The sequence below is a fragment of the Hemicordylus capensis genome, chromosome 2 (assembly GCF_027244095.1).
Source record: "Hemicordylus capensis ecotype Gifberg chromosome 2, rHemCap1.1.pri, whole genome shotgun sequence".
NCBI classification, from domain to species: Eukaryota; Metazoa; Chordata; class Lepidosauria; order Squamata; family Cordylidae; genus Hemicordylus; species Hemicordylus capensis.
Window position 1 is genome coordinate 207,839,912 of NC_069658.1, and position 27,820 is coordinate 207,867,731.

General features: G+C 48.7%; 1 protein-coding gene and 1 non-coding gene across 6 annotated transcripts; one reads left to right on the forward strand and one right to left on the reverse strand.

The window, feature by feature from the left end:
- Positions 1-6,307: 6,307 nt before the first annotated feature.
- LOC128348340 (U2 spliceosomal RNA) lies at positions 6,308-6,497 on the forward strand. The gene has a single exon (XR_008318089.1). It is a non-coding gene; the product is annotated as a U2 spliceosomal RNA (small nuclear RNA).
- Positions 6,498-11,773: 5,276 nt separating this feature from the next.
- On the reverse strand, positions 11,774-27,158 carry LOC128341892 (39S ribosomal protein L54, mitochondrial-like). Of its 5 annotated transcripts, none has more exons than XM_053288531.1 (3): positions 27,022-27,158; positions 25,641-25,797; positions 11,774-13,027 (listed from the first exon to the last, which is right to left on the reverse strand). In XM_053288531.1, exons 1-3 carry the CDS (start codon positions 27,110-27,112, stop codon positions 12,841-12,843), a joined length of 435 nt encoding a protein of 144 aa, XP_053144506.1. In that variant the 5' UTR covers positions 27,113-27,158; the 3' UTR covers positions 11,774-12,840. The 5 variants fall into 5 exon arrangements, 4 of the variants coding, with proteins under 4 accessions (XP_053144506.1, XP_053144508.1, XP_053144507.1 ...); XM_053288533.1 differs by lacking the exon at positions 11,774-13,027 and adding an exon at positions 20,967-21,505; XM_053288532.1 differs by lacking the exon at positions 11,774-13,027 and adding an exon at positions 20,967-21,550.
- Positions 27,159-27,820: the final 662 nt, after the last annotated feature.

The window sequence follows — 27,820 nt, forward strand, 5'->3', positions numbered from 1 at the left end:
TTTCAGATGGGAACCGGTGCAGGTTGCTAGACTAGGAAAGGCAGCTGAGAACTTCAGAACAGGCCACACATTCGGTTGAGAAGGGGTGGAAACTGTTTGGAAGAATCCCATCCTGCCCCCCTTTAATGGAACTGTTCCGGGGTGATGGGCAGAACCCCCCTCAATGCGTTTGGGCTTGTGTGGGGGAATTAGCGAGCTAGAGTGGAGCATTCCCACATCAGAATAAATGTGTGCAAAATTCTGGTCCTGGGGAAATGAAGTGAGAGAGAGTAAGTTGAGGTTCACGCATACAATTGGGGTTGGGGGTTTTTTTGAGGGATTAGAGGTAGTTGATTAACCAGACAACTTACAAAGAGGCGATTTAGCTTGGTGTCTGCATTAAATGGATTCCAGGCTGGCTAGAGCACAATGGTGTGAAAAGGTCAAGAACAACCTGTTATGTAAGTGGAGGGGCTGGACCCCCAAGGACCCAGTAAATCAATCAGTGTTTTTAATGGGCTCATCTCCTGAGTTCCTATGGCCCATCAACCTCTTGTTAGGGAGGAGAGTTGCGCTCACAGTGCCTTATCTGCTTTCCTGCTGAGATGATTAGTTTAGCTTGCCCCAGGCAAGCAAGGAGGGGAGGTACCAGGGCCAGTCTCTGGGCAGAGACACCTGGAAGAGCAGGGCAGCGAACTCCTGGTCTGTTTAGACATTCCCAAAAGAGGGAAAAGGCAGGAGCCTAATGCTCTTTCAATCCCCTTGGTACCTGGTGAACCTGGGGGCCATCTTCCCCACTGCCTGCTAAGTAGTGACCACTTGCCAGTAAACGGGGAGCCCAGGATCCCGTGAGGCTCCTGAGCATGTTAAGAGTGGGAGCTACAAACCTGTCCTCCCAGACATAAACAGAGAGGCTTCGGGGAGCCCGCAGAACAGAACGTCAGTGCTGGCAGCAATCCCACCCCCCCCCTCATTGATACAACACTGTTTTATCAATGGTAGCATCACCTTAAAGCCACCTAATGGTGCAGAGAGGAAATGACTCGACTAGCAAGCCAGAGGTGGCCGGTTCAAATCCCCGCTGGTCTGTTCCCCAGACTATGGGAAACACCTATATTATTATTATTATTATTATTATTATTATTATTATTATTAATAATTCGATTTCTAGACCGCCCTTCCAAAAATGGCTCAGGGCGGTTTACACAGAGAAATAATAAATAAAGAAGATGGCAGGCAGCAGCGATATAGAAGGATGCTGAAAGGCGTCATTTCATACCGATGTGGTCAACCCTGCCTGGATTCTACCAAAGAAAACCACAGGGCTCTGTGGTCGCCAGGAGTCGGCACTGATTCAAAGGCACAACTTTACCTTTCGTACTATCACCTTAAGGTACACCTTGTGTTATCAAATGAAAATTGTGTTATTTACTGCCCTTGGACTCTTGTCAAAATCAGAAGGTCTACCAAGAGGCAATCGGTCCTCCCTGCTGCCACCCCTTTTCTTCACAGCCGATTAGAGCAGAAAGCCACAGAAAACGGATTGCTCTCCGAATAGGTTCATCTCACAAAGCAGAGTGAATAATATGTGGGAGGGGTCTTTGCTAAGCCATGCCCTGTGTTTCCAGACTGCTGGCACCCACCCTCAGAAATGCAGGCCACTGCAGCAGGGGATGATGGGAGTTGTGATCCAACAGCCTCTGGGGACCCAGGTTTGAGAATCCCTGGAAAGAAAGCCTGTCCTTTTGGGAAGCTTCATGGAATACGGTGATTCACGGCTTTCTTTTCTTTAGTTTCTTGGGTGTGGCCTCTTCCTTCTCACCTGGCATTCCTAAGGACTGGCACCCTTCCCTTGACATGCGTGTGAATGCCTTCAGGCCTATGCATTCCTGCTGTCCACTCAGCTTAATTCCAATCTAATCAGTGCTAATGAAGAAAACCACCCACACAAAAAGATGCAGAGTTTTATCTGAAAATTTCCACCTGGGTGATTTGGCTGAAAGAGCGGGACCTTTTGCATATGAAGGGGTCGTAAAGCCATTTCCTCACCACCCCGCCCCATCCTTGACTGGCCCAAGGACCTGAATGGGAATGTTAAGGGCTTTTCTCTACCTGGTGCTCCTTTCCAGAAGCAGAGCTTCTGGGTTTGGGATGGTCATAGACAGAGGCTGGTTTGAGGGAGTGAGACGGAGCCTCTGATGGTGGGGAAACCGAGTCAGAGAGAGGACCAGAGTCGTGGAGAGCGAAGGCAAGAAAGCAGTGACAGATGGCATTGGAGGAGAGGTGTCTGCACGAGAGAGACAGGATAATTCTCAGCACTCCAGCCGTAAGTATGCTCTTGACTTCTCTCTAACTTTTTAAATATCCCTTCACCTCCCCTGTGTGATCTCAAGTGTTTGATTCTGTCCGTATCCGAGGAAATGGGCTCTAGGAGGCCATGCAAGCTTTGTCTGCAGCTGCACAACTCTGGCCTTCCTGCAGATGTGGAACTACAACTCCCATCATTCCTGACTATGGGCCACTGCGGGTGGGGATGATGGGGGTTGTAATCCAAAAACAGCAGGAAGGGCAAAGTTGTTCAGACCTGGCCTACGGTAAATTGGTTCATCTTCAAGGTGCCATGAGATCCTTGGTTGCTTTTGCTTCATTTTTCGAGAAGCGATTCTAAGGGGAGAGTGGAAAGCAACAGCTACGGAAAGGGGAAAGTCTGGCTCTACCACTGGTGCTGAAAGGGTTAAGAGAGCATACTGGGAAAGGGGGCAGTTTTATGCAGATTTGAAACCCATGGCCTAAAGTTTCTCAGACTGCACACGACAGGGCCACAAAAGGGATTTTTGTAGGCTACGCAGCACAATCCAAAGCCTACAGAATTCTGGATCCTGACACCAACAGGATAACTATAAGCAGAGCGGTGTGTTTTGATGAGAATGAAAGAGCTGCACCTTCAGAGGGGGCGTATACCGAAGCAAGCAACCAGACCAAGCACCCTGATGACTGGATTATGCTTCCTGGCCGTCTACCTTGCAACATGGCAAGGCTCCCTCCCTGCACCAGATGTGCAGAGAGGATGCAGAATCCATCTGCATCCAGCTAGATAGATAGATTAGAGATCCTAACTCCTCACTTTCCTATCTAGAATGGAGTTCCTTAATAAATGCCTTATATATTGATTTGAAACTATGAATTGGCTCCAAGTTAATTTACTCTCAGCAGACCCCACCGATTCTGAGATTAAAAGGGTCTGGCAGGGGAGGCTTCCCCTCGATGGGGTTCTTGGAGAGCCCTAGTATCGCTTCTCAGCCTTTGGGCTGGGAAAGCATTCTCTACTAAAGTCATCTGTTCTTATCAGTTTAATATCTGATACGCCTGGCCTCGGGACTCTCAAAACCGGCTCCGAAGTCTGTGGATGGATCTTCCTGCAGCCAGATGTGGGAAAAGATCTGCAGAAAGGAGAACTGGGTAGCGTCCCACGATACCTGCGCAGAGACACTCTGGAACGCGATCTGTCCGATATCTCCATGCTGAACGAGCCATGCCAGCCCAGCGGCCGACCACGCCAGGAACTCCTGGAGGACCCCCTGGACCTGGAGAAGACCCTCCGCCGTCAAGGACCCAGGCCCTGAAGCTGCAATGGGCGGAAGAAGACGGGCACGGCCCCGCCAGCCACACGCAAGGTCTTAACATGAAAGAAGCTTCTCCCGATGGAAGAGGAGCGTGCTCCATCCACCCCACACATCGACTCTTGAGAACCTTATTTCAGGTTAAGAGCTTCCTTGCTGCGATTCTGATTGCTCCCATTGGTCACTCCCATGGCCTCCTCTCCATCAATGCATCTAAAAGCGGGGCTGCGAGTTCTCTGTCCACGCCCCTCTGGTCCTACTGGGGGGCTGGGACCCTGGCAAAGAGTCAGTCAATGCAATGCTGTTCATTCTGATCAGAGACCAGCACGGAGCCACGACTGAGAGAGCTTGGGGCGTGGAGAAACGCCACGCCAAGCTCATGTGCAAATTGAAGCGCTCACCCTCCTAAAACCCTGAGGAAGGGAGCCACCTACGGCTTGCCCTGCTACGCCCACGGGGGGGGGAGCCACCACACGCCCCACCCTAGCCTGGTAGGACGGAAGTCCACCAGAGCTGCAGACAAGCCCAGTGAGGTTTCTCCCCCTGCCGGAGGAGGCCAGACCACCGGGATACCCCCAGAGGACCCCCCCAGACCACACGTTGCCTCCCGCCCTCAAGATGAGACCATGTCCCCCCGCTCTCCTGGCTTGGACTCCACCCTGGACGCTGTCCAGATTCACACACACGTGGGAGTCAAGGAGGACTTGCCCACATTGGCAGCTCCGCGACTAATTCAACAACAACAACAACAACAAATATTTATGGACCGCTTTCCAACAAAAGCTTCCAGAGTCGTTTACATAGAGAAATAACAAACCAATAAATCAGGTGGCTCCCAGTCCCCAAAGGGCTCACAGTCTAAAAAGAGGCGTAGACAGACACCAGCAGCAGCCACGGGAAATACGGTGCTGGAGGCGGAGAGGGCCAGTTGCTCTCCCCCGGATGAGTCCCTTCTCAGGTTGCCTTTCGCAACACCGGGCCAGGTCTGTGAGCCACACTCCTGCGTGCACGCAGAGGGACACGGGGAGCTGCCTTCTCCTCCTCCCGAGTCAGACCCTCGGGCCACCCAGCTCAGGAGGGTCTACCCGGACTGGCAGTGGCTCTGCAGAGGTTGACTCTGGGACCTCCTGCGTGCAAAACAGGGGCTCTGTTGCCACTGAGCTGCAGCCACATTCCTGCCTGCTGCCGGCCCGGGTTTGTCAGAGCAGCCTGCCTTCTGCATGCAAAACAGGGGCTCTGTTGCCACCGAGCAAAAGCCCCCCCCTTCCCCAAAGATTCCCTGCAGCCTCTTGGAGGACTCCGTGCAGGGATGAAAAGCCCGCCCGCCAAAGCCTGCTGCTTGCTAGCAGGAGAAGGCAGGTGCCTGGAAGCCACTGATTCTTATGCGGAGGAGGGTCTGGCACGGCCCATTCACACCTCCTGGCCATCCAGAGGCTCTATCCAACTCCCCCCCCCCCCGCAGCAAGCAACTCCCTGCTGATGGAGGAAAACCCTCTGGCCTGTCCAGGGCGAAGAGAGCTGTCTTCCTTGCTCTTCAGGGAGACACCCAAAGGGAAGTGCCAGAAGCAAAAGCCTCCTCCGGATTTAGTTTCTGAAGGAGGAGAGCCCTCCTTCAGGCGGGGGCTTCAGGAAGCTCACCGGAGACCGTCTGCCCTTCCTCCTCTTGCAGTGCTCTGGGTGTGGCCTCTGCCTTCTCACCTGGCATTGCTGAGCACTAACTAGCACTTTGCTTCTGTCAAGCAGACGGTGTCTTTGCAGGGCTATTGACGGCTCTTATCCAGCCATTCAACTCTAATCAAATGCAAGGGGTGGGGAGTGATGTTTTGTGTCCTGGATCTCACCTTTTATTCCCTCTCTTTTCCGACTGCCAGCACCTCCCGCCCACAAACATGCAGGATGTTATCTGAGCAATCTGGCCTGGGCCCTTGTGCAGATAAGGAGGGCTTAAGGCCCTTTTCCCCCTCCACACAAAGACACATCCTGTTTTCCCAAAGGACTTGAACTGCTGTGTTTGTCTTCAGCTGCTGCTGCTGCTGCTGCTGCTCTGTTTCAGAAGAGGAGGTCCTGGGTGCTGGACGGAGGGAGTGAGACGGGGCCAGAGAGGTGAGCCGAGGCCGGTGACAATGCAAGTGACAGATGGGCTGTAAGTACACCCCGGATTTGATTCCCTTCAGTTTTATTAGCTTTCCCTAACGCTCTCAGGTGTTTTCCTTCCTCCGCCGGCACCGGAAGCCCGTGGGCTCCAGTCCACAGAAGCTTCTGCTGCAGTAAATGTGTTAGTCTTTCAGGTGCCACAGGACTCTTGGCTGATTTTGCCCCATTTTGGGGGGGAGCGATCATAAGGGGAGAGTGAAAAGCAACAGCTTTGGAACAGGAAATGGTGCCGGTGCTGAAAGGGTTAAGAGAGCATACTTGGGAAAGGGGGCGGGTTTATGCAGATTTCAGGCCAATCGGCATTGGAGCCGGGGCTAAGGGAGTCGTGAAGCTGAGGAGGTCCCGAGACCCCACCGATTCTGAGATTAAAAGGGCCTGGCAGGGGAGGCTTCCCCTCGATGGGGAAGGAGCCGGGTTCTGGGAGCGTCTCTGGAGGGCTGGCGGATGGGGCTTCCCCCTCTATGGGGCCGGGCCCCTCGGGGTGCCGCGTTGCTCTCGGAGCCCTCGAAGGGCCCGGGCTGGGTACGAAAGGTCGGTTCTTGGAGTGTCCTAGTATCGCTTCTCGGCCTTATGGCTAAGATCAAGTGGAGTATCTGTTCTTATCAGTTTAATATCTGGTATGTCCTCTATTTGGGGGCAATATATTAAATGGATTTTGGGGAGTGGGAGATGGAATAGGAGCTTGCTCCATCCACTCCAGCATCAACCTGGTATTGCAGTATCTGCAGGAATGGTGCGTCTTCCCTCTGGGGAGAATCTGCTGGGTTCAAAGACAGAAAAGATCTTCCTTTCCTCTTCCTTTTTTCTCTGGCGCTTCCTTTGGCCTCCTCCTGAGAGGCTTCTTTCCCCCCCAGAACTTTTTTCTTTGCTGCTGCTGTTCTGCTTCCTAGAGGTCTGCCTGCTTCCTCTGGGGCTCTGAAATCCCCTTGAGAGCTGCATTGCTCTTGGAACGGCTTCTTTTTCACAGATTGGCTTCTTTTTCACTGTTCTGATGCTCAAGTTCTGCTCTCTTCCACCTCTCAGTTTCGCCTGCTGGCTCTGAAGTCCGAGGATTAATCTTCCTGCAGCCAGATGTGGGAAAAGGTCTGCAGAAAGCAGGACTGGGAAATATCCCACGATCCCTGCGCAAAGGCGTGGATACTGTCTGCTGGGTGAAGCCGAAATGCACGACAAAGGGGTATGGGTTCTGTTCCACCCTGTACGGTCACTTGTCATTTGGGCCGAGGCCTTCTTCAGGGGCAAGATTTGCAGTATTTTCAAGAGGGCTTTTTAGAAGTGAACCCTGGCCTTCTTGTAAGGAGGTCTCTTGGAAACACTACACCTGTTGCCCCTGAAGAAGGCCTCGGCCGAAAGGCATTGGGCTAATAGGCTCTTTCTCTTTTTTCACTTTCAGTTGGGCTGCTTCCTGTCTCCCACCCCCAGGTCTGCTAATCCACACAGCACCAGCCACTGAAGGGGATGCTTGTCTCTAGACTGTCTTTCTGCAGCAAAAGGATCTCCCCCAGAGTCATGCCGAGAGGTCTTTTCTTCCTAGACAGCCTGAAATACACAGCAGACCTTTTGAAAAACAAGAATGGTGCTTGCATCTAAAACACAGGAGCAGAGTCTGCACGTGAATCGCTTTTTCGGCAACAGCCTTCGAAAGGCAGGAGATATGGGGCTCTGTGGGGAGGGAGGGAAGCAGAAGGCTCTCCACCAAGTATCCAAGGCCTGGCTACCCAGCCGAGCTCAAGTTTCGCAACACGCCTGCCAAACACAAGATGAATACGACAGACATCTCTTTATTTACAACCAAAGTTTAAACATTCAAGCAGGGTTACAAAACAACACCTAAGTCAATAACAGCCCATCAACACATATGAATGCTTTGGACCAAACCCTAAACTAAGGACTCCGACCAGTTGTTTGTTCAATCAATCAGTCAATTTGTTGATTACAGTCTCTGAGCAGCCAAGCAAGTGACAAATACACCATAAAACATCCATAGCCTAGAACACCCATTAAAGAGACAGTTAACAACCAGTGTTGTAAAGTGCCCAGAGAATAATTTGTTACGGGGTGGCTAACAAAGTTTATGAATGATTATTATTTACTAGTAATTTTTAGCCCGTTGTAATAACGGGCGCTAGCCTTAAGGGGAGCTACTGCCACCTCTTGCTGAGGCCGCGGCCGCCATCGGGGCTAGTCGCCCCGCCACCGCCTCACCCGCACTCTCGGTGGCGTCGCAGCCGCCGCCAACGGGGCCAGTCGCCCCACCGCGGCCACAACTACCTTTGGCCGAGGCCGCGGCTCCGCCGCCGCCTCGGCCACACTCTCCTCCTGCCGTTGGCGGCGGCCGCTTCTCCTTGGCCCGCCGCTTCTGCTCCTCCCGGCCCTCTCGCCGTAACGGTCCAACATGGCCGCCCGTCTCTGGGCGGCCGTATCTTTTTCGCCCGATCTGGGCATGCGCTCCGCGCATGCCCAGATCGGGCGAAAAAGACACGGGCGGCACGGACGCACGCCCAAGGCTTTTATGGGTAAGGATTGAGGATCATTCTACATAATAACCCCAAATCCTCACTCTAACTTCTGCAGGCAGTTAATGAAGGAGTTGACCTGCTGCTTCCTTGTCACACACACTACAGGGCAGAATTCTGCTGCCTTGAAAGTGGTGTCGGGGTTAACGTCGGAAAGGAGGTTGTGGCGAACTGGGATTGGGTTTCCAGCCCTGGACCTCCCCGAGTTGTGTCTGCAAACCCTCCTCCAGTGGAGCTCCCTCGGCCACCAGTCTCCTGTGAGAGGGAACCAACATTAAAACTTCCCCTGTTCCGTCGAGAACCAGGGTGGACTCCCAATCGAGCCAACATGCCTTGAAACCTCTTGAAAGAGCAGCGTGTGGCCACAGAAGTGCACCTCGGTCATTCAGGGGCCTGTGGACCTCAAGGCCTTTGGGAGGCCCGCCCAGTGCAAGTTAAGCATCAGCCCCCGACACACACATACACGACAAACGCTGTATTTTGAACACGTGGGCTCTTGAGGGCACAGGCAGCAGCTGGACTCATAAGAATGTAGGAATATGAAACGGGAATATTTCAACACGCAACTTAACAAATCCCCCTCCCACATATTTCTTTCCCCACTCCCACCTCTGTCTCCGAAGTGCCCAGTGCAGGCCACAGTCACACTCAACACAGCTACCCTATCACCCGGGACAGACCAAGGAGGATTTGGGGGGGGGGTGGACTTTGGCTCCGAAGTCCAGGGGTGAGAGGCAGTGCCTCTGTGCCAGAGCAGGCACGTCGGGAGACAGAAGGGAGGAGGTTTCCAGCCAGATCAAGTGTGAAACCATCCCAAGCTAGTTTTTTTAAGCAGATCTCAAAAGCAGGACAGTTTACAGGCAAGCCAAGCAAAATGGGGAAAATGCCCAAGCGAGGTACCTTTCTTCCTGTCTGGTGGAGGCTCAGTCGCTCTCCGGTCTCACGTTGCAGTTCAGAAAACAGCAGCTGGCATGGTGGTGAAGTCTGCACGCTCCCAGGAACCATGCAGCCTGGCCTCAGCTAACCAAGCTAAACTGCCACCAAAGCAGCGTGTTGGGAACTGCTGCAACCGAGAGAGAGAGAGAGAGAGAGTCCCTCCCTCCCAGGACTGACCCCACCTAACTAACTAACAAAAGCTGCTGGCCGCTTCCTTTATAGGGAAAGATTTGCCAATTAAGCAGCGTCCCCCCAGGGAAAGAAGGAAAGCTAGCGAGAGATGAGGACAACCTTCCTCTGGGAGCTCAAACAATCCCAAGCTGAATGTTTCTAATGCTTCCTGAAGAGAGCCATTTCCAAACAATAGGAGCCAGCCTTGGCATGATGTGCTGGTACTTAAGAATACTTGGAATCGGGGGTTTCGCAACAGGCTAGTGAGAGACAAGGAATCCACAAAGGAAGAGCAACCTGGGCTTTTGGGATGGAGAGGAGGGGAGTCCTGATATGGGACATGAACGCGTTTTTCTGCTGAACAAAGGCCCATTCCGCCACAGAGGTGGTGTGTGTGTATAACAATCCTCTCTCCTACCTGGTAAATCTAGCAAAAGGGGGAGTCTAAGCAAGGAACACACACCTCTTTATAAAATAAACAAGATGCTCCCTCCATTCCACCAGCAGCCGCAGGGGCACAAAGACAGGGAGGAAGGAATCCCTCCCTCCCACCGAAGCAGAGGACTGCACATTAGAGCATGAGAAAGAAGACACTCTTCAAAGTTTTGGGGATGAGTTGGGTTTTAACTTCTGCCACCATTTATTTTTATTTTTATTTTTTTGCTACAGTAAGGGTATTGCCTGCCTTCTTATCTGAAAGGAGGAACGAACTGTAAAAACCATCCTCTCTACCTGACCCTGATGGAGTTTTTGTTTTTGTTTTTTTTACGTTCATTTTTAAAATTAATTTTAACAATAGCAATATTGTCATTCATTACAAATACACACATAAAAGATGGACTTCCCGCTCACATTTCTTCGTGAATCGTCAACTATAAAATTTACCCTTGCTATAATAATAATTCAAAACATAAGTTCAAGCCCTTACAAACATAATTAAACTAACCAACCTGCGATTTATACTAAATTTCAAACCCTGCTGTCAAGTCCATAGTAGGGAAGTAATTTTTTAAATACAACAAAAATGGTTTCCAATCTTCTTTAAAACATTCCAAGTTTTGATCTCTTAATAGTGCTGTAAGTTTTGCCATCTCCGCATATTCCAAAATTTTTATCAGCCAGTCTTCTTTTGAAGGCAGTTCACTAGACTTCCATTTCTGTGCATATATAATTCTAGCTGCCGTAGAGGCATACATAAAAAATGTTAAATTGGTTGTAGAGATAGCTCCTTGTGTTATTCCCAGCAGGAAGGATTCTGGCTTCTTAGGAAATGTCATTTTAAATATTTTATTTAGTTCATTATATATCATATCCCAATAGGCTTTAGCCTTCCCACAGGTCCACCACATGTGAAAAAATGTGCCTTCAGAATGTCCACACTTCCAATATTTGTTTGAAACATTTTTATGCATTAAAGCCAGTTTTTTTGGTGTCAGATACCATCTATACATCATTTTATAATAGTTTTCTTTGATAGCATAACATGCAGTAAATTTTAAATCCTTTTTCCATAACTTTTCCCAGGCTGCCATTTCTATATTACGCCCCGCAACTTGAGCCCATTTTATCATAGTCATTTTAACCACTTCTTCTCTTGTCTCCTCCAAAAGCAACAGTTTATACATTTTAGAAACTAAATTTTCATCATTTTGACATAATTCCTTCTCAAAATTTGAAGTCTGGTCCTCAAATCCGACTTTAAGGTCCTTCTTATACATCTCATTTAACTGATGATACTGAAACCAATCTCTAACTATATCTTGTATTTCAATTAAACTTTTTAACCTACAATCCTTTTCGTGAAAATGTACCAAATCCCTATAGGTACCCCAACCCGTTTGCATATTACTTCTTTACGTGATAAAGCTTTGACCCTGATGGAGTTAGTAAAAGGGAGAGGAGAGCTGGTCATGTGGTAGCAGGCAGGGCTTGTCCCCTTAGCTAAGCTGGATCCACCCTGGTTGCATATGAATGGGAGACTAGAAGTGTGAGCCCTGTCCGAGATTCCCCTCAGGGGATGGAGCCGCTCTGGGAAGAGCATCAGAAGGTTCCCAGTTCCCTCCCTGGCAGCAGCATCTCCAAGAGAGGGCTGAGAGAGACTCCTGCCTGCACCCTTGGAGAAGCCGTTGCCAGTCTGGGTAGACATAAAGCGGTATATAGATATTTGTCGTAAAGCGGTATATATATATATAATATTCATATACAATATTTCAATTCAAAACAATAGTTCTTTTGGGAAATTTGGTACAAAAGAGCAATCATATGAGCATAAGGAAGGAAGGAAATATGAGCCCACTCATCCAACCCAGAGTCCTTACCCAGAGTCCTTTTGCCAGCACTCCTGCTCAGCTGCTGCCGCAAGCCTGGCTTGGCCCTTGCTCAGCCTCTGGTCCTGCACTTCCTTCCCAGATGTGGGGGTTCAATCTCAAACCGTTTCTTCCACTTCCACAGTGATTTGGTCCTCCGGGAAGTCACAGCTCTCCCAGTGATTTCTCAGCCCTCTTTCCAGCCCCAGCTCTGATTCTCTCTGACAGTAACTTGTGCTCCTTCACTTGGATTTTTCAGCTCTCCAACTTGCACTGCACTAAAACTCTGCCGAAGGTGCTATACCATCCAAATGGTTCTTTTACTGGGTCAGCGAGCCAAAGAACATCACCAGCGGAGAAGTTTTTAAAAGGCTTTATTTGCTCTGCAGAAGCAAAGGTTCTGGCCGGCTAGTGCCCAAATTCCAGAACCCCAATCATCATTTACAACAGATTTTTATACATTACAGATCACATAGGCAAGTAATCTCTTTAATACATGATAACAGTATCTTCTCATTTCATTTCCTGTGTAAACTTAATTGTACTTTGTTCCTACTTAAGTAACAGTTTCAGCTGGGGAGAAAATTCCTTCTTAACTTTTTATCATATTGTGTGTTTTAAACCTTTCAGCATGACTAGATTAGTTTTATAAGTTAATCAATTATATCAATTCCACCCTTTCTTTTAGTGGGGACTAATTCCTTAGTCCCTTCTGGTACGATGATATCTCACCCGGGATATAGATTCTTTTTTTTTCTTTTTTCTTTTAATGTCAATGTCCGGTTTAAACAGTATAGGACCCATTGTATACAACAACAGAGGAGTAGGAGGGGATCATATTAATACTACATCCAAAAAGCATCAGAGCACCAAAAGCTAAAAGTTCCATTACCAGAGAGCGTAGCCATCCAAAATCAGATAGCCAGCTTGTCAGCCACCCCAACAAATCTCAAGCTTCTTGTTTCCCTATCGTGAAATACCTTTCGGGAGTCCTTCAGTTACTAGGCTTGATGAAACCCAGAGTTCCGCTCCACTATGGGGTTTTCACTCTTCCTCTTTACCCTGTGCACAAAGCTACCAGGATTTAGAAGCATACATAGTCATGATTAACAGATTTTCCCATGGTTCAATCTCCTTTTACCCTTTAGAACAAAGTTTTTAACTCGTCAAGGAGTTCAACTTCCCAACATTCTGGGTTCTCCTTTGTTGCAGCTGTTGCTGATGGTGGACAGCTGGTCCTTCTTCTGGGTCAGGGCTGACGTCCTCTGGAGACTCCCTTGGGATTCTTCCCTTACACTTGACCACTGTTTGGGTCACCAACAGAACTTGGAGAGGACCCTGCTTACTGAGAGAAAAAGATAGGCATACAAGACATCAGTTCCTCCCCCCCCGCCCGAAGGGACAGCATCCTGGGATCAGGGTGGCCAACCAACATTCCCAAAAGAGGGAGGTCATAACCTTTCTTAGGTCTAGTTCTCAAAGCAAGCAACACAATAAGTAAAACCTGAGGCCACTTCAAATTGGTCTTTTGGCAATTTCCCCCCAATAATGTTTTTGTTTCCATGCTTTCCCTCGCTTCCCTGCTTCCCAAAGTTCAAAACAGGGGATAATGTCCTCCACTGGTGCCTGCAATGGCCACTATGGCTTGTGGGCTGTAGAAAGGGCTTCAACCCAATGGGTCAGCTTGCAAGCAGCAATCCTGGGCAGGAGGCAAAAGTAATAAAAGTCAAAAGAAAAAAATGATGATGATGAAGATGATGATGTTCACGTTCACCCCACCCTCGTGGGTTTGTGACTTTGAAGAAACATTTAAAAACCTGGCAGGTCAAACATAGTCTTATCACTCGAGAGGCCACAACATCAACTTCAGCACTTGAATCTCGCAAAGGCCTTTTGGGTAGAACTGCTGATAAAGTCCTGTTCTCCTGTAGCCTCATGCAGCTCTTCTTCCAAGATGTCCAGAGTGATGTACTACATACTTAAGTTTCCTCTCACGACAACCCTTCAAAGCAGGCCAGGCCGTTTAAGTGGCTGGCTCAGTGTCACCCAGCAAGTGTCATGGTTGAATGAGGAACTGGACTCGGGTTTTCCCGGTCCTAGTACAGCACTCTAACCACTACACCACACTGTGCCAGCATACTTACAGACTTCTGTCAGGGCAATCAGTCTCCATCCAGTGTACCTGACTTCATTCTCCATAAAAGGGTGATTTGTCAGTGACACTTGGCTTTCGGGATCTTCACTGTCCCCATCTAAGCCACGTTTAGGTAGCGTTCCAACTCTCCGTCAACAATATCCTTATAAAAACCTATATAAAAGGAAACAGTCCTTGCCTCCAGGCAAAATTAATATACCTTGTAGAAATAGGATTGAAATCTCTTTCACGAGGCCTAGTGTCTCATGAAACAAAAATATGTTATCAGAAAAATTGTCCATAATCTTGCAGAGGGGTGAAGCCTGTGATAAACACAAGTTATTATCAAGTTTCTAATCAGGAGCTGTGAAAACAGTATGGGTTTAACAGTAGCATACAGAAAGCTAGATCCTTTTAAGCTGAGAAGACCTTCAGGTGAATGCAAACTGTACTTGGGAACTCCCTTCCACTTGGTATAACTGGCTACAGGAGTGGCATCTAGATTTCAAAAGTTCTTTGCGGAGGCAAAGCAAGGCTGGCTGTGAGGAAAATTTTAAATTTAAGCCTTAGACCATTTTATAGTGGCTTTCAGTGTACATGGTAACAAAAATATTACAAAGACATAAAAACCTCTAGTATTTACAACACATTATATCAGCTTGTGTTTACAACTCTTTTTATCCATTCAGCTTAAAACCTGTCTTATTTATTTGTTTATTTATTTCCTCCCACAATTTACTGACATCCCTTCATAACATTAAAAAAAAAATCTTAAGCAAGGTTAGCTGTGGGGGGGGGATCTAGGAGCCCCTCCTGTACAAAAGGTGGGTGTGAGACTGGAAAGGTGCTACAGTTCCCCTCTTTCTCATTACTTTATCAATAACTGAACAGACTAATGACATCTGATAAGACAATACAAAAACCCCAAATAAACAAGAGATTAATTTAAAGGGGTTCAGCTGAATTACAACATTGGGACCTTAGAATCCTTTCCTAATTTTCTACTATTACTATGAATCAAGGGTTAATTTGCCCTATTTCAACTTTAAGAGAAGCACAATCATTCACAGAAGAATCATTCAGTATATGACCAAGGCGTTACCCATCTTCAGAGCATAAAAGCTCCCTTTTGCTTCCTCATGAAAGTGTTTCCAAACAACAACTCCATCCACCAAATTCACCCAACCTTCCCATAAGAGAATTTACAAAGACGTTACAAACATAACACACACGGCACAGTATTAAACTATTTCCTGCAGCTAGTTCAATGAATTCCAATAGGTTGCAAACTGGAGTTCTCAACTAGCTATTCCTCTGACTGGTTGGCATCTAACTAAAAGTTTGGCTGGGTTGGGTTCCCAAGAGATTTTACTGAAGCAGGGGGAGAGGAAAAGGCTCCAATTCTCCCCAAGACCCACATACTATGGTTAAAATGCAGGAATTACACTTTTTATATTTAGCTACAATAGGAAGAAACATGGTGGTCCTTTTTCTTTCCAATTTTCGAGAAAGGTAGGCTACTGGTCGTGATGCTGGACCCAAATATTGGGTCACAACTGCAGCCATACATCCTTTGTCCTCTTTTACAAACAAGTAAAAGGGTTTCTCATAGATTGGAAATGCTAGTGCAGGTGCAGAAACTAATAAAGATTTCAAGTTTTCCCAAGCATCTCAGGCCTCTTCTGTCCAAGACAGATTGTGGGGTTGCGTAGTTAAATCATACAAGCTACTTGAGCTATTTGACTAAAACCAGGAATCTATTGTCTACAAAAACCAACCATGTCAAGGAAAGAGCAAACTCCTTAACAGTACTGGGTTGCCTCATTCCCACAATCGTATGCACTCTCTCTGGCAACAAAGTCTTAGCATGTTTTGACAACAGGAGTCCCATATATTTACTTCAGATTTGACCCACTGAGCCTTCGGTTTTGAGGCTTTTAAAACCTGTTTGTGCCAAATGAGTCAAAATAAAAACAGTCAAGTGCTCATTGGCCTTTTTATCCACTGTAGCCTGGATAGGATTGTGTGATTAGGGCATCTGTCCCTAAATCCCTATGCACAGCTGCTTAGGATTGCCCTGTAGAAAGCCTTGAGGCTTTCTTCTAAGTAAACACACATAGGACTGAGCTGAGAGAGCCCTTGCCCTTTGCAGCCAACACTTGCTTCCCAGGTTTCATGTTGATTGACCGGATTAGTACCATTTTGAACATTTAAACACTTCCCCATCAGGAGGATGGTCAGATGGATTCCAGTTTCAAAATTACTGCTTGCTCCCCTGCCCGGACGTATTGCATTTTGAGCAGACTTGTTGCTTAGGTTGGATGACAAAGATATGAAATAGGTTTAATGGAACAAAAACGTGAAATTGACAGGCAGGTTTAATGGCTCCTCAGACCCCTGATCCTTGTTACTTTCCAGAATAGTTTTGCTGTTCAGAACACTAGGGTCATAGGAACCTAGGAAGCTGCCATATACTGAGTCCGACCCTTGGTCTATTTAGCTCAGTATTGTCTTCACAGACTGGCCGCGGCTTCTCCAAGGTTGCAGGCAGGAATCTCTCTCAGCCTTATCTGGAGATGCTGCCAGGGAGGGAACTTGGAACCTTCTGCTCTTCCCAGAGCGGCTCCATCCCTTAAAGGGAATCTCTTACAGTGCTCACACTTCTAGTCTCCCTTTCATATGCAACCAGGGTAGACCCTGCTTAGCTAAGGGGACAAGTCGTGTTTGCTACCCCGATTACCTGATGTGCCTTGAAATCCCCCACCCCTGAGTTACAGTACTACCTGCATATACTTCATAACCTTGTGGGTTTCCAAATCCTTGTGTGTAAATCTTTGTAGATATATCATGTACAAACAACCACTTTGTATATAATTGTGCTTTGGCAACGTACTGTATGCTTTGGTAGTTTGTTGGTTCAATAAAAAAATCTTGTCCTATCTTGGAGATGCTGCCAGGGAGGGAACTTGGAACCTTCTGATGCTTTTCCCAGAATGGCTCCATCCCCTGAGGGGAATATCTTCCAATGCTCACACTTCTAGGGTTAGGGTTAGGGTTAAAGTGACAGCCTAGTGCGTCAGAAATGCAGACCCATCAGAAAAGCCCACCTGGTTGAAATCTGTGGGGTAGTTGGAACTACACATTCAATAGCTAAACCTGTGTCCAAAAAATGTGTTGGGGTCAGTGCAATCTGTTGAAATCCGGGGTATTGGTGGACTATGAGAGTGTGCTGGACACTGACAGTCCTTCAGAAAAGAACAGCCATCGGAGATGTACAAGGACGTGAGGAGTGCAATCTGACAGGGACAACGATAACTGACAGCCTAGTGCATCAGAAATGTGAACCCATTGGAATAGCCTGCCCGGTTGGTGCAATCTGACAGGGAAAGGGAAGACTGACAGCCATCTGCATCAGAGATGCAGACCCATCAGAAAAGCCTGCCTGGTGGAGATCTGTGGGGTAGTTGCAACTACACCTCTAATAGCCGAACCTGTGTCCAAAAAAGCTGTTGGGGGCAGTGCAACCTGTGGGGTTGGTGGAACACAGACAGTCCTCCAGAAAATAGCACCCATTGGAGACGTTAAGGGATGCGGGGAGTGGGATACGCTGGTCTCAGCCTAGGAGTGGAAGCATGATCCCTGGAAACTGATTGGGGCATTAGCAAAGCTGCACAATTGGTTAAGTTTGCCCATGTTCCTGAAGTACGAAACGTTCTCAGATTATGTCCAGATTACTAAATGTTACCAGTGTTAACAACAAAACCTCCCATAGCTGAAAATGTGTCCAATAAGTTCTGCTGGGGGGGGGATTACATCCCCCCACAGGCTCCAAAAGGCAGGAAGTCGTCATACTTGAAGATCCTTAACTCAGCGCATGTGGGCGGATCTCCTCAGTGCTTAAAACAGCTCAAGCTACGGAATGAAAACCGCAGAAACACAACACAGAATATACTACAACGTACGGACAATAATGCAGAGAAAGAGAGAAAAACGGCCCCCCTACAGCCAGATCATCAGCTCCAGCCTAATGCAGCCCGGGCGGGCCTTGGGTGACCTCTTCGACACTGGGGCGCACACAACTCTCTTTACTAGTTCTGAAGTTCGGAACAAGCGTAAGAGCTCCTGACAGGTTTCAGAGAGAGTGAGCAGTCTTGCCAGCACTCAAGATGCAGGAGTTTCTGTTAGATCAGGCCTGCTCAACTTAGGCCCCCCAGCTGTTTTTGGACTACAACTCCCATAATTCTCAGCCACAGCAGCCAATAGCCAGGGATTATGGGAATTGTAGGCCAACATCTGCAGGAGGGCCGAAGTTGAGCAGGCCTGTGTTAGATTGACCTTCAGGGTAAGGGCACTGGCTTCAAATGAAAAAAATGGAGCCTCGTTTGACCGTACTGAGCATGCTCTTATGCTTATGAGCATGCTCAGATGCCCCGGGCAGGGCTCCTCGAGGGGCAGGGTTGGCAGCCACTCTAGCCCCTCCCCGGTCCCAACTCTATGGTGCTCTCCTCTTTCTGGGCAAGGACTTGCCCATAGGCTTAGAAACTCAAGACTCATGCTCGGGGCTTCACTTCCGAGTTGAATTTGGGCCCTGGCTTCATTATTTTTTTCTTATTCTTCATTCAGTTAACCCCTGCTAACTGGGCAAAGAGGCATCTTTTAACGTGGTGATTCTCTTTATTTTGCAGGGGGAGAGTAACTGGCCCTATCCGTCCCCAGCACAGCATCCCTCCAGTGACTGTTGCCGGTGTATATCTTGTTTATTTTTAGACTGTGAGCCCTTTGGGGACAGGGATCCGTCTTATTTGTTTGTTATTTCTCTGTGTAAACCGCCCTGAGCCATTTTTGGAAGGGCGGTCTAGAAATCAAAATAATAATAATAATTTATTACTGTGTCCAACTGTAATCAAACGTCACTGTGTCGTTGGGTTCTCTTCCTCCTGCGCCTCCCGCAGCAGCCCGTAGAAAAGGATGAAGGTGTGGCTGGGCTGTAGTAATGACAGTCCAGGAGCAGGGTGGGGAAATGGCACTACGACTAGGTGTCAAGGAGACTGAACTGATGACAACGGGCACAGCAACCCGCCTCAGAAATGACAATGAAGGCACTGAAGAGGTGGGCAGCTTCTTCTGCCTTTTCGGACCGACCACCAACAGTCAAGGATCCAGCAGTCAAGAAACACGCCGGCGCAGACCAGCACTTGGTAGGCTTGCAAGGAAAGGAGATTGAGATGCCGTGACGTGCCTACACCTACAACGATTAGAATTGTTCGGACCATGGTTTTCCCTGCGGCACTCTATGGATGTGAAAGCTGGACCTTGAAGAAGCAAGACGGAAAAAGCATGGACGCTTTTGAACTTGGGTGCTGGAGAAGACTTTGGAGGAGACCATGGCCAGCCAGGAAAACAAACGAACAAATCAATCCAGAATGTTCACTGGAGGCACAAATGACCAGGCTCGAACTATCCTACTTCGGACACATGATACGAAGACCCGGCTCCCTTGAGAAGTCCATAATGCTGGGGAAAGTGGAAGGAAAGAGAAGAAGAGGACGGCCAGCAGCCAGGTGGATGGACTCGATCATGACAGCTAGGAAGGCACCACCGCGAGACCCGAAAGGCCAAGTGGAAGGCAGAAGATCACCCTGGAGAGGATCTCTCTATCTAAGAGTCGACACCGACTTGGCAGCACTTAACCCATCAATCAAAGCGCAGGCAGGGCCTAGCAGTTTTACTGACCACAAGCCGGTAGCACAAGAAGCTTCTCTACACAATCAAGCGCTGGATTCAAACCATGAGGGGGTCCGAGAGGTCTAGAAATGCAGAATGTGAAGAGCGAGAAGAGACCCTGGAGGTCTCAGGGCAGAAATCAGCTGCAGCATTGCTGGCGGGCAGCCGTCCTGCCTGTTTTAAACACTCCAGGCTGCTACCGGCCAGAGTTTTAGATGGAAGCTTTGTTTGTTTTTTTAAAGATCTGGGAAGCCAGACCAGCCTCAGCCCATCTTTAACTCACAATACTAACAGCAGAATACCTTGCAGGGCTGTCGTAAACCTCTCTCTTACACACAATGTCAGGCTAAGTGTGGGGAGACCCAGGTTCAAATCCCCACTCAGCCACGAAACTCACTGGATGACGCTGGGCCAGTCATTCTCGCTCTGCATAGCCTATCTCACAGGGTTGTTGTGATGACAGAATAAGGGTACATTCCCCCAACCGCGTGACTTGGAAGAAGGGTAGGGTGACTTGTAATAACCAGCAGTATTCAGTGGGCGGCATTGTGAGACTGCTGGAAGGCTGTTCAATTGACTGGCAATATGAGCTTGTGTGTGTGTGTATGTATGTGTGTGTATACACACACACACACACACACACACACACACACCCTCCCTCCCCTTCCTTGGTTGTTGCCTCTGTGAGTTGAATTATAGATTGTAATCTCCTTGGGGCATGGACCTTTCCTCTTGTACTCTGTCACGTGCCAGGTCCAATTACCAAGAGCCCACGTAGTGTAGTGGTTAGAGTGCTGGACTAGGACCGGGGAGACCCGAGTTCAAATCCCCATTCAGCCATGATACTAGCTGGGTGACTCTGGGCCAGTCACTTCTCTCCCAGCCTAACCTACTTCACAGGGTTGTTGTGAGGAGAAACCTAAGTAAGTAGTACACCACTCTGGGCTCCTTGCAGGAAGAGCGGGATATAAAATATAAAATAAAATAAAATAATAATAATAGCATTATATACATGAATAACACCACTAGTAATTGGGGTGTCTTGAGCCACACGCTTGCCAAATTTGAGGTCTCTAGGACACAGGGAATAAGCCACCCAATGGCACAGCGGGAAATGACTTGACTAGCAAGCCAGAGGTTGCCGGTTTGAATCCCCGCTGGCACCTATATCGGGCTGCAGTGATATAGGAAGATGCGGAAAGGCATCCTCTCATACTGCACGGGAGGAGGCCATGGTCAACCCCTCCTGAATTCTACCCAAGACAACCGCAGGGCTCTGTGGGCGCCAGGAGTTGACACCGACTCGATGGCACACTTTGTCTTTAGGACACAGGGAACGATATCAACAATTTCAATACCCCATGTTTCAGTCTCAAGTTTGTATATATGGAAATTGTCATATGTCAAGACTAACGAAAAAGCATCTTGCTGACAAAAGCAACTTTCCAGGAATTTGTCCTGAGCACTAAGAATACCTCCCACTCACTTTCAATCCTGTCTTCATGGCCATGAGGGATAGAAACTTGTCCTGTTTATTAAAGCTGAAATTATCAAGACACCAGATCTGGCCTCTAGCCTGATTTCTTTTTGCATCTGCACAGGGTTGCATAAAAGGCGAGCTGCTGTGAAGCTATGGAGATTTCTTTGGCTGGGAGAACGAATGGTTTGTTGATGTGAAAATGGTTCAGAATTGTAGTGTAGACATGTAAAAGTGACATAAAGGGAGGGAAAAGTTGTAAGAACCACCGCACAGCACAGACGGCGATTTATTGGTCAATATTTACATTGGGGGGAGAAGAGACAAAAGTCGCTTTTAGCAAACCGGTTCGAAATCAGAACGACCGTTCCTTCCGTATCTTGTTCCACTGTATGGTGTCCAACTTCCGGAGACGCCGCCAGTATCCCAGGGTGTCTGGGTCTAGCTCTTCCAGCTTCTTGGGGGGACCGAGGTCCATCTGGAAAAGCCTGGGGGTCGAGAAGCCACCAAAACCAGGATGAGACAAGACAACCCTAGATGGAAATACACTCCATAGGACAGGAGCCAAGACGGCAGCAAAGAATTTGCTGTAGAAAAAGACCACAGGAAGATGTATAAACCAGAGGCAGCACGTCTTCCTTGCATGCAGAAAGCCCAGGGCTCAATCCTTGGAGTCGCCAGGTAGGTGGCAAGACCCCTCAATGGAAACCCTGGAAAGCATGCTGTGCAAACTCCTGGGGAGCTGCTGCCAGTCAGAGCAGACAAGCCCAAGTTAGGGAGATGACAACTCCGGAGGAAGCAGCACCATAGGCTTTGCATGCAGAAATTTTTTTAAAGGAGAGTGGAGAATGGTTGGATTCTGCTCCCACTACCAGGCAGAACGGAAGGATATACGCACAGTTCTGGCTTTGCCCGTCCGGAGAGGACAGTCCCAGCCTTTGGAGGCCTGGTTTAGATGACCCAACAAACTGCTGTGCTGTGAATAGGAACATAGGAAGCTATCCGGCAGTGAGGACTAGAATCCTTGAACATCGTTCTAGAATTAAACATATGGTTTTGGAAGCACCTCTTACTGAACATTTCAGGAGTTTCCAACATTCCCCTGAAGACATCAGGTTCAGCGTAATTTACAAATACCAACCAAAGAAATTTGGGCATGAGGATGCTGAACAATTACTGTTAAGAATGGAATCCACTTTTATATATAGATTGAACACGATTATCCCATATGGGCTTAATTCGGCACGTGATATATCAGTGTTTTTGTAATTCTTTCATCTTGTCATATTATTTATATAACTAACTGTTGAAGGTCAGTTGTACACATCAGCTTTATCGATAGGAATTTGGTTGACATTTACCATCTGTACATGGGAGCTTTCGGACCTATAATTAGGAAGAAGGTGTTTATATTAAATGTGCCGATGTAATTTATAACATTTGAAAGAATTCATTTTAGAATTGTTATTGCAGATAGTGGTTTCCGTATTCCATACAATTAACTGTTGATGCAGCTTCAGCAGCATGATATATCAACAATCTGAAAAGTAAAATAAGCTGCGCTTTTGAGTTTACTGCTTCGGCAGCGTTAGCAGCATATGATGTCAATAATTTGAAAAGCAAGGTAAAGCTGCATCCTTAATGAATGTGGTGATATTGTACAGCTGGTGCCTAAATGTTCACATTATTTCTTTTGGAGACCCAACTGTAGGTGGCTTCACCTGATTAGAAGCATCTTAATTGATGCCGGGCTATATATCTTCAAGCCCTGGGGCTTGGTAGTTAGTAAGCCTTTTCCCCCTCAACAAGGTGTAGGAGGAAAGGTTGCCTCCATAAAGATCTGGTTGCTTGAGCCTTTATTGTTGTTTGAGCTCAGAGAGGAGGAAAAGTGGTATTTATTGGTCTGTGCATAAGGGGGAGGATGTTATTCACATCATTACGGTTATCTATGTAAGTTGTTGGTCAGGAGATTTGCTAGTGCTTGTTTTATTGTTACAGAATGTCTCTGTTCTCTGATGAAGGGCTATCTGAAATGGGCTTAAGAATCCTGGGCTAGCCTATAAGGACTCTTTTCAAGGACTCTTTCCATCCTGGCAAGACTTCATTTCTACAATTAGAAGAAGTTTCTGTCCTTTTCATTGAGATGCTATATTTTTCATACATACATGTGCAGACACTACCTGCAATATCAGTGTTATTGCTACTCATTTGAGGAATTTTTCACTATTGCAAATCTCTTTTTCCCCATTTATTTTGATACAGATTCATTCTTCACATGGACTAGAACGGGGTGAAGCGGAGAGTGAGGCTCGGCAGGGAGCCCTTTTTAAAAGAAATGCCTTTTTTTTTTTTTTTTGAAGACGAGGGAGAGAGGAGGGGGCAGCCAAGGAGAAGGGAGAGGCTTAAGCAGAGGAAGGAGCAAGTTAAAAACGAAACTTATCTGAGGAACGAAGCAAGGCTGAGTATCCTTTCCTGGAGCGTTAGCAGGACGAAAAGAACTGGGTGGGGTTACCATCCGGCTACTTTTATAGCTTTAGAATTAGCATACGTCCTGCCCTGGAGCGAGCATGGGATGATAACCCAGGGAATTGTCCTCACACGGCAGCCGAGAACAATATTTTTCACACATTCATGTTTTTTGCAATATCTGTATGTTTGGGTTTGAATGTATATTTACCCTCTGTTATGACTTTTGATTTATTCATTGAGATGCAATATTTTGGTCATATGCATGTGCAGATACTATCTGCAAGATAATTGCTGTTATCTAGCTATTCTAGATTACTAATTGGTATTGTTATCTATTTATTCTAGACTATTAATATAGCATCTTTAGGATTGTTAAATGGATATATGTGTCTGGTTTATTTCCTCCACAAAGATCTCTGGATCTTTACATGCAGCACAATTTGTGTTTCTGCAATTATTGGCATCTTTTTCATGGCCCCTTGGTCTCCACACTTTGCACGGTTTCTTTTTCATTTTTCCTCGTGCTGTGAATAGGAACATAGGAAGCTGCCATAGACTGAGTCAGACCCTTAGTCCATCTAGCTCAGTATTGTCTTCACAGACTGGCAGCGGCTTCTCCAAGGTTACAGGCAGGAGTCTCTCTCAGCCCCACTATCTGGGAGATGCTGCCAGGGAACTTGGAACCTAGAATCTCTTCCCAGAGCGGCTCCCTCCCCTCAAGGGAGTATCTTCCAGTGCTCACACTTCTAGTCCCCCTTCATATGCAACCTGGGCAGACCCTGCTTAGCTAAGGGGACAAGTCAGACTTGCCACCACAAGACCAGGAGGAAGCGTGCTGTGTGTAGTCAAACCACCAAGGGGTTCAGCTGACACACAGAACTGCAGCTTGGCTAACCAGGATAAGCAACGCCGGGACCTCAGAAGCTGCCTGACTAGGAGCCACTGATAGCCCTGCCCTCCGTGGACTTGTCTAAGCCCCTTTTAAAGCCCTCCAAGCTAGAGGCCAATACCACCGCCAGCCCCAGATGCAAGATGCCTCTGGGTACCAGTTGCAGGGGAGTCACAGCAGGAGGAGAGAGGGCCGGCCCCTTTCAGCTCCTGCCTGTGGCTCCCAGCGGCATCTGGTGGGCCCCTGTGCGAAACAGGCTGCTGGACGAGATGGGCCTCCTTGGGCCTGATCCAACTGTCTGCTCTCCAGGTAGGATGCCCTACCTGGAGATGCTGCCAGGGAGTGAACCTGGGAACTGCTACATGCTCAGCAGATGCGCTTCCATTCAGCTGCGGATGTTCCTGATAAACCTACAACGCTGCCTCCGGCTGAGTCCGGCCCTCGGCCCAGGCCGGTCAAGGATTGTCTGGCACTGACTGGCAGCCAGGGTTCCAGAGATTCCATGGGTCCCAGGGTCCCATGCAAAGCAGTACCCCTATCCAGCTCCCCCTAAAAAATCCCATCCCCACGTGTGATGGTGCCTTACAACTTCTCCCTTTCGGTAAGCAGGGTCTGTCCTGGTTGCATTTGAAAGGGAGATTTGATGTGTGAGCACTGTAAGATTTTCCCCTTAGGGGGTGGAGCCGCTCTGGGAAGAGCAGAAGGAGGTTCCCAGTCCCCTCCCTGGCAGCATCTCCAAGATCGGGCTGAGAGAGATTCCCACCTGCAGCCTTGGAGAAGCTGCTGCCAGTCTGGGTAGACCATACTGAGCTGGAGGGACCAGGGGTCTGGTCAGATTCCTCTGTTCCTAAGCGTGGACTTTCCTTTTTGCTAAGCAGGGTCCACCCTGGTTTGCATTTGAATGGGAGACCACACGTGTGAACACTGTCAAGTATTCCCCTGAGGGGATGGGGCCGCTCTGGGAAGAGCAGAAGGTTCCCAGTTCCCTCCCTGGCAGCATCTCCAGGTAGGGCTGGGAGAGGCTCCTGCCTGCAACCTTGGAGAAGCTGCTGCCAGTCTGTGCTGTCAATATTGAGTCAGGTAGACCGATGGTCTGACTCAATAGAAGGCAGCTTCCTAGGTTCCTGCAAGCACAGGAATGAAAACCGGGAACTTGCCCAGCTCTCCCACCCAGGCAGGGCGCTGCCCCTACCCGGCTGGCAGCCAGCCATGTGAACAAGCCTCCGGAGCGGCTCCACCTCCCCTGCAGCCGCGACGCAGCTTACCATTCGGGATACTCCCAGTCAGGCTTCAGCGCCACCTCGGGCCCTTCCTTGTAGATGTTGGTCCCCATGGAGTGGGTGGTGAGTAACACGGGGTCTTTGCACACTTCAGGGCCCTTGAGGTCCTCTTTCCACACACTTTTCGCTTTGCTCTTCCCCACTGCAAAAACAGAACCCTCGGTTAGCCCTCGTATCGGAGCCTCAGGTGTGAGAACAGGCAGAGCTGCTTCCTACCGAGTCAGACCGTGGTCCACTGAGCTCAGGATTGTCTACTCTGACAGACAGCAGTCGCCCAGGGTCTCAAGCCAAGGTCTTTCCCAGCTCTATCCAGAGAATCAACCTGGGGCTTTGTGGGTGCAAAGCAGGGCCCCCATTACTGAGCTCTGGATGAACCCACAAAGCTGTCTCCTACCGAGTCAGAGTCAGACCCTCAGCCCCGGGAGCTCAGGACTGCCTACACTGACAGGCAGGACATAGGAGGAAAGCCTCTCGCCTTCACATCCTGCTTGTGGGCTGCCCAGAGGTTGAAGGCTGCTGCAGGAACCTGGACGCTGGTGGTCTGATCTGCAGGGCTCTTTGCACTACCCTTGAAAGAAGAGTTGCCAGATTCATGGAGGAGCAGTCCACCCATGGCTACTGGCCAGGATATCCAAGCAGAACATTTGTGCACAGGAGCAGTCTAGCTACAATTACCAGTAACAGGCGGAAGGGTTCTCGTCCTTGCTTGTGGGCTTCCCCAAGAGGGTCAGGAGAACTGATTAGAACCTCCACGCACAGGAGCAGTCTCTCTCCGACGAGCAGGGAACGGGAAGAATCGGCTTTGAATCTCCTGAGTTTAATTTTCGCGCAAATGTTGATCTTGTTGGAAACTTAGGGGGATCTGGCCTTGGAACACAACGCATCCTCGCCTTGGCGGGCATAACAACATAGGACTAACGCGATACGTGCGAGACGGCACACATTCCTCACTGATTACCGGGGGGGGGGACGGGTGGGCTTCCACAAGCCAGCCAGAAAGGCTGGGTGGAACCTCCACGCACAGGGGCAGTCTACCCCACTTTACCAAGGGCAGCAGAGGCAGCCTCCTCGCTTTTTTAACCCCTGCTAACTGGGCAAAGAGGCACCTTTTTAATATGGTGATTTTCTTTATTTAGCAGGGGGAGAGTAACTGGCCCTCTCCACCCCCAGCACAGGACCCCTCCAGTGACTGTTGCTGGTGTCTGTCTGGTGTTTCTTTTTAGACTGTGAGCCCTTTGGGGACAGGGAGCCATCCGGTCAGGAGAACTTCGGGGAGCCTCCAGGCACAGGCGCAGTCTACCTCCCACTACCGACTGCTGCCAGCAGGGCGCCCTGTTGCGTTGCCAACCCCTCCCTCTTGGCCTACCGGGTTTCTTGGCGTAGCTTCGCGCTCCCAGCCCCGGGCAGAGGGCCCCGGAGAGGCGGGTCGCGCCCCGCAGCAAACCCGCCCCAGCCATGCCGCGCTCCGTCAGGCTCTCTCTCGACCCACCCTGCCCGCCTCCTCCTGCGCTAAGCCTTTGCTGGCGGGCAGCTCGACGCTCTGCACGGTGTGAAACTCCTGCCGAGTTTCTGCCTCCGAGAGTTCCTCTGCTCTGGAAATGACTGGGTGCACCGACTGTTGAAAAGCCATAAAATGCATTTTACAAATCAGCCAGTTTCAGTATATGTTTTATTTATTTACAATGTTTGTATCTCGCTCCTGCCATGCAACACTGCAGCTCACAGAAACAATAAAAAACAGGGTGTGTGTGTGTGTGTGGGGGGGCGGTATGTAAGAAGAATTCCGTTAAAAACTAGACGCAATTAAAATCTGCAGATTTAAAATCTGCTAGATTTTATTCCAGTCTGGCGGTTTGCTGTTGTTTTAAAAGCTAAACGCTAAAAGGAACAACATCTCTTAAGGCTCCTGCCACGTGGGGGGGGCAGAATGGAGCAGGCAGGCAGAAATCCAACTGGTAGGGTGAGCAGATGCCAGGATGGGCTGTGGCTCTGTGAGAGCCGTGGGAAAGAGGAAACCGCAGAAAATGAAGTTTGTCTCTTCACGGCCTAAAAATCTGCCCCAGCCCATATCCCCAAATATATTGGTGCCAAAAATATTTACTTTATAGGGAACGGATTTTGATCCCCCTATAATTCCCCCACAGGAACTCAGAGCAGCTTGCAAA

Coding starts and splice junctions, on each gene's coding strand:
- LOC128341892 (XM_053288530.1), bottom strand. CDS start 27,112: ATGGCTGGGGCGGGTTTGCTGCGGGGCGCGACCCGCCTCTCCGGGGCC. Junction 25,798..27,021: donor AAGCTACGCCAAGAAACCCG/GTAGGCCAAGAG, acceptor CTGTTTTTGCAG/TGGGGAAGAGCAAAGCGAAA. Junction 21,605..25,640: donor GACTGGGAGTATCCCGAATG/GTAAGCTGCGTC, acceptor CTTTTTCTACAG/CAAATTCTTTGCTGCCGTCT.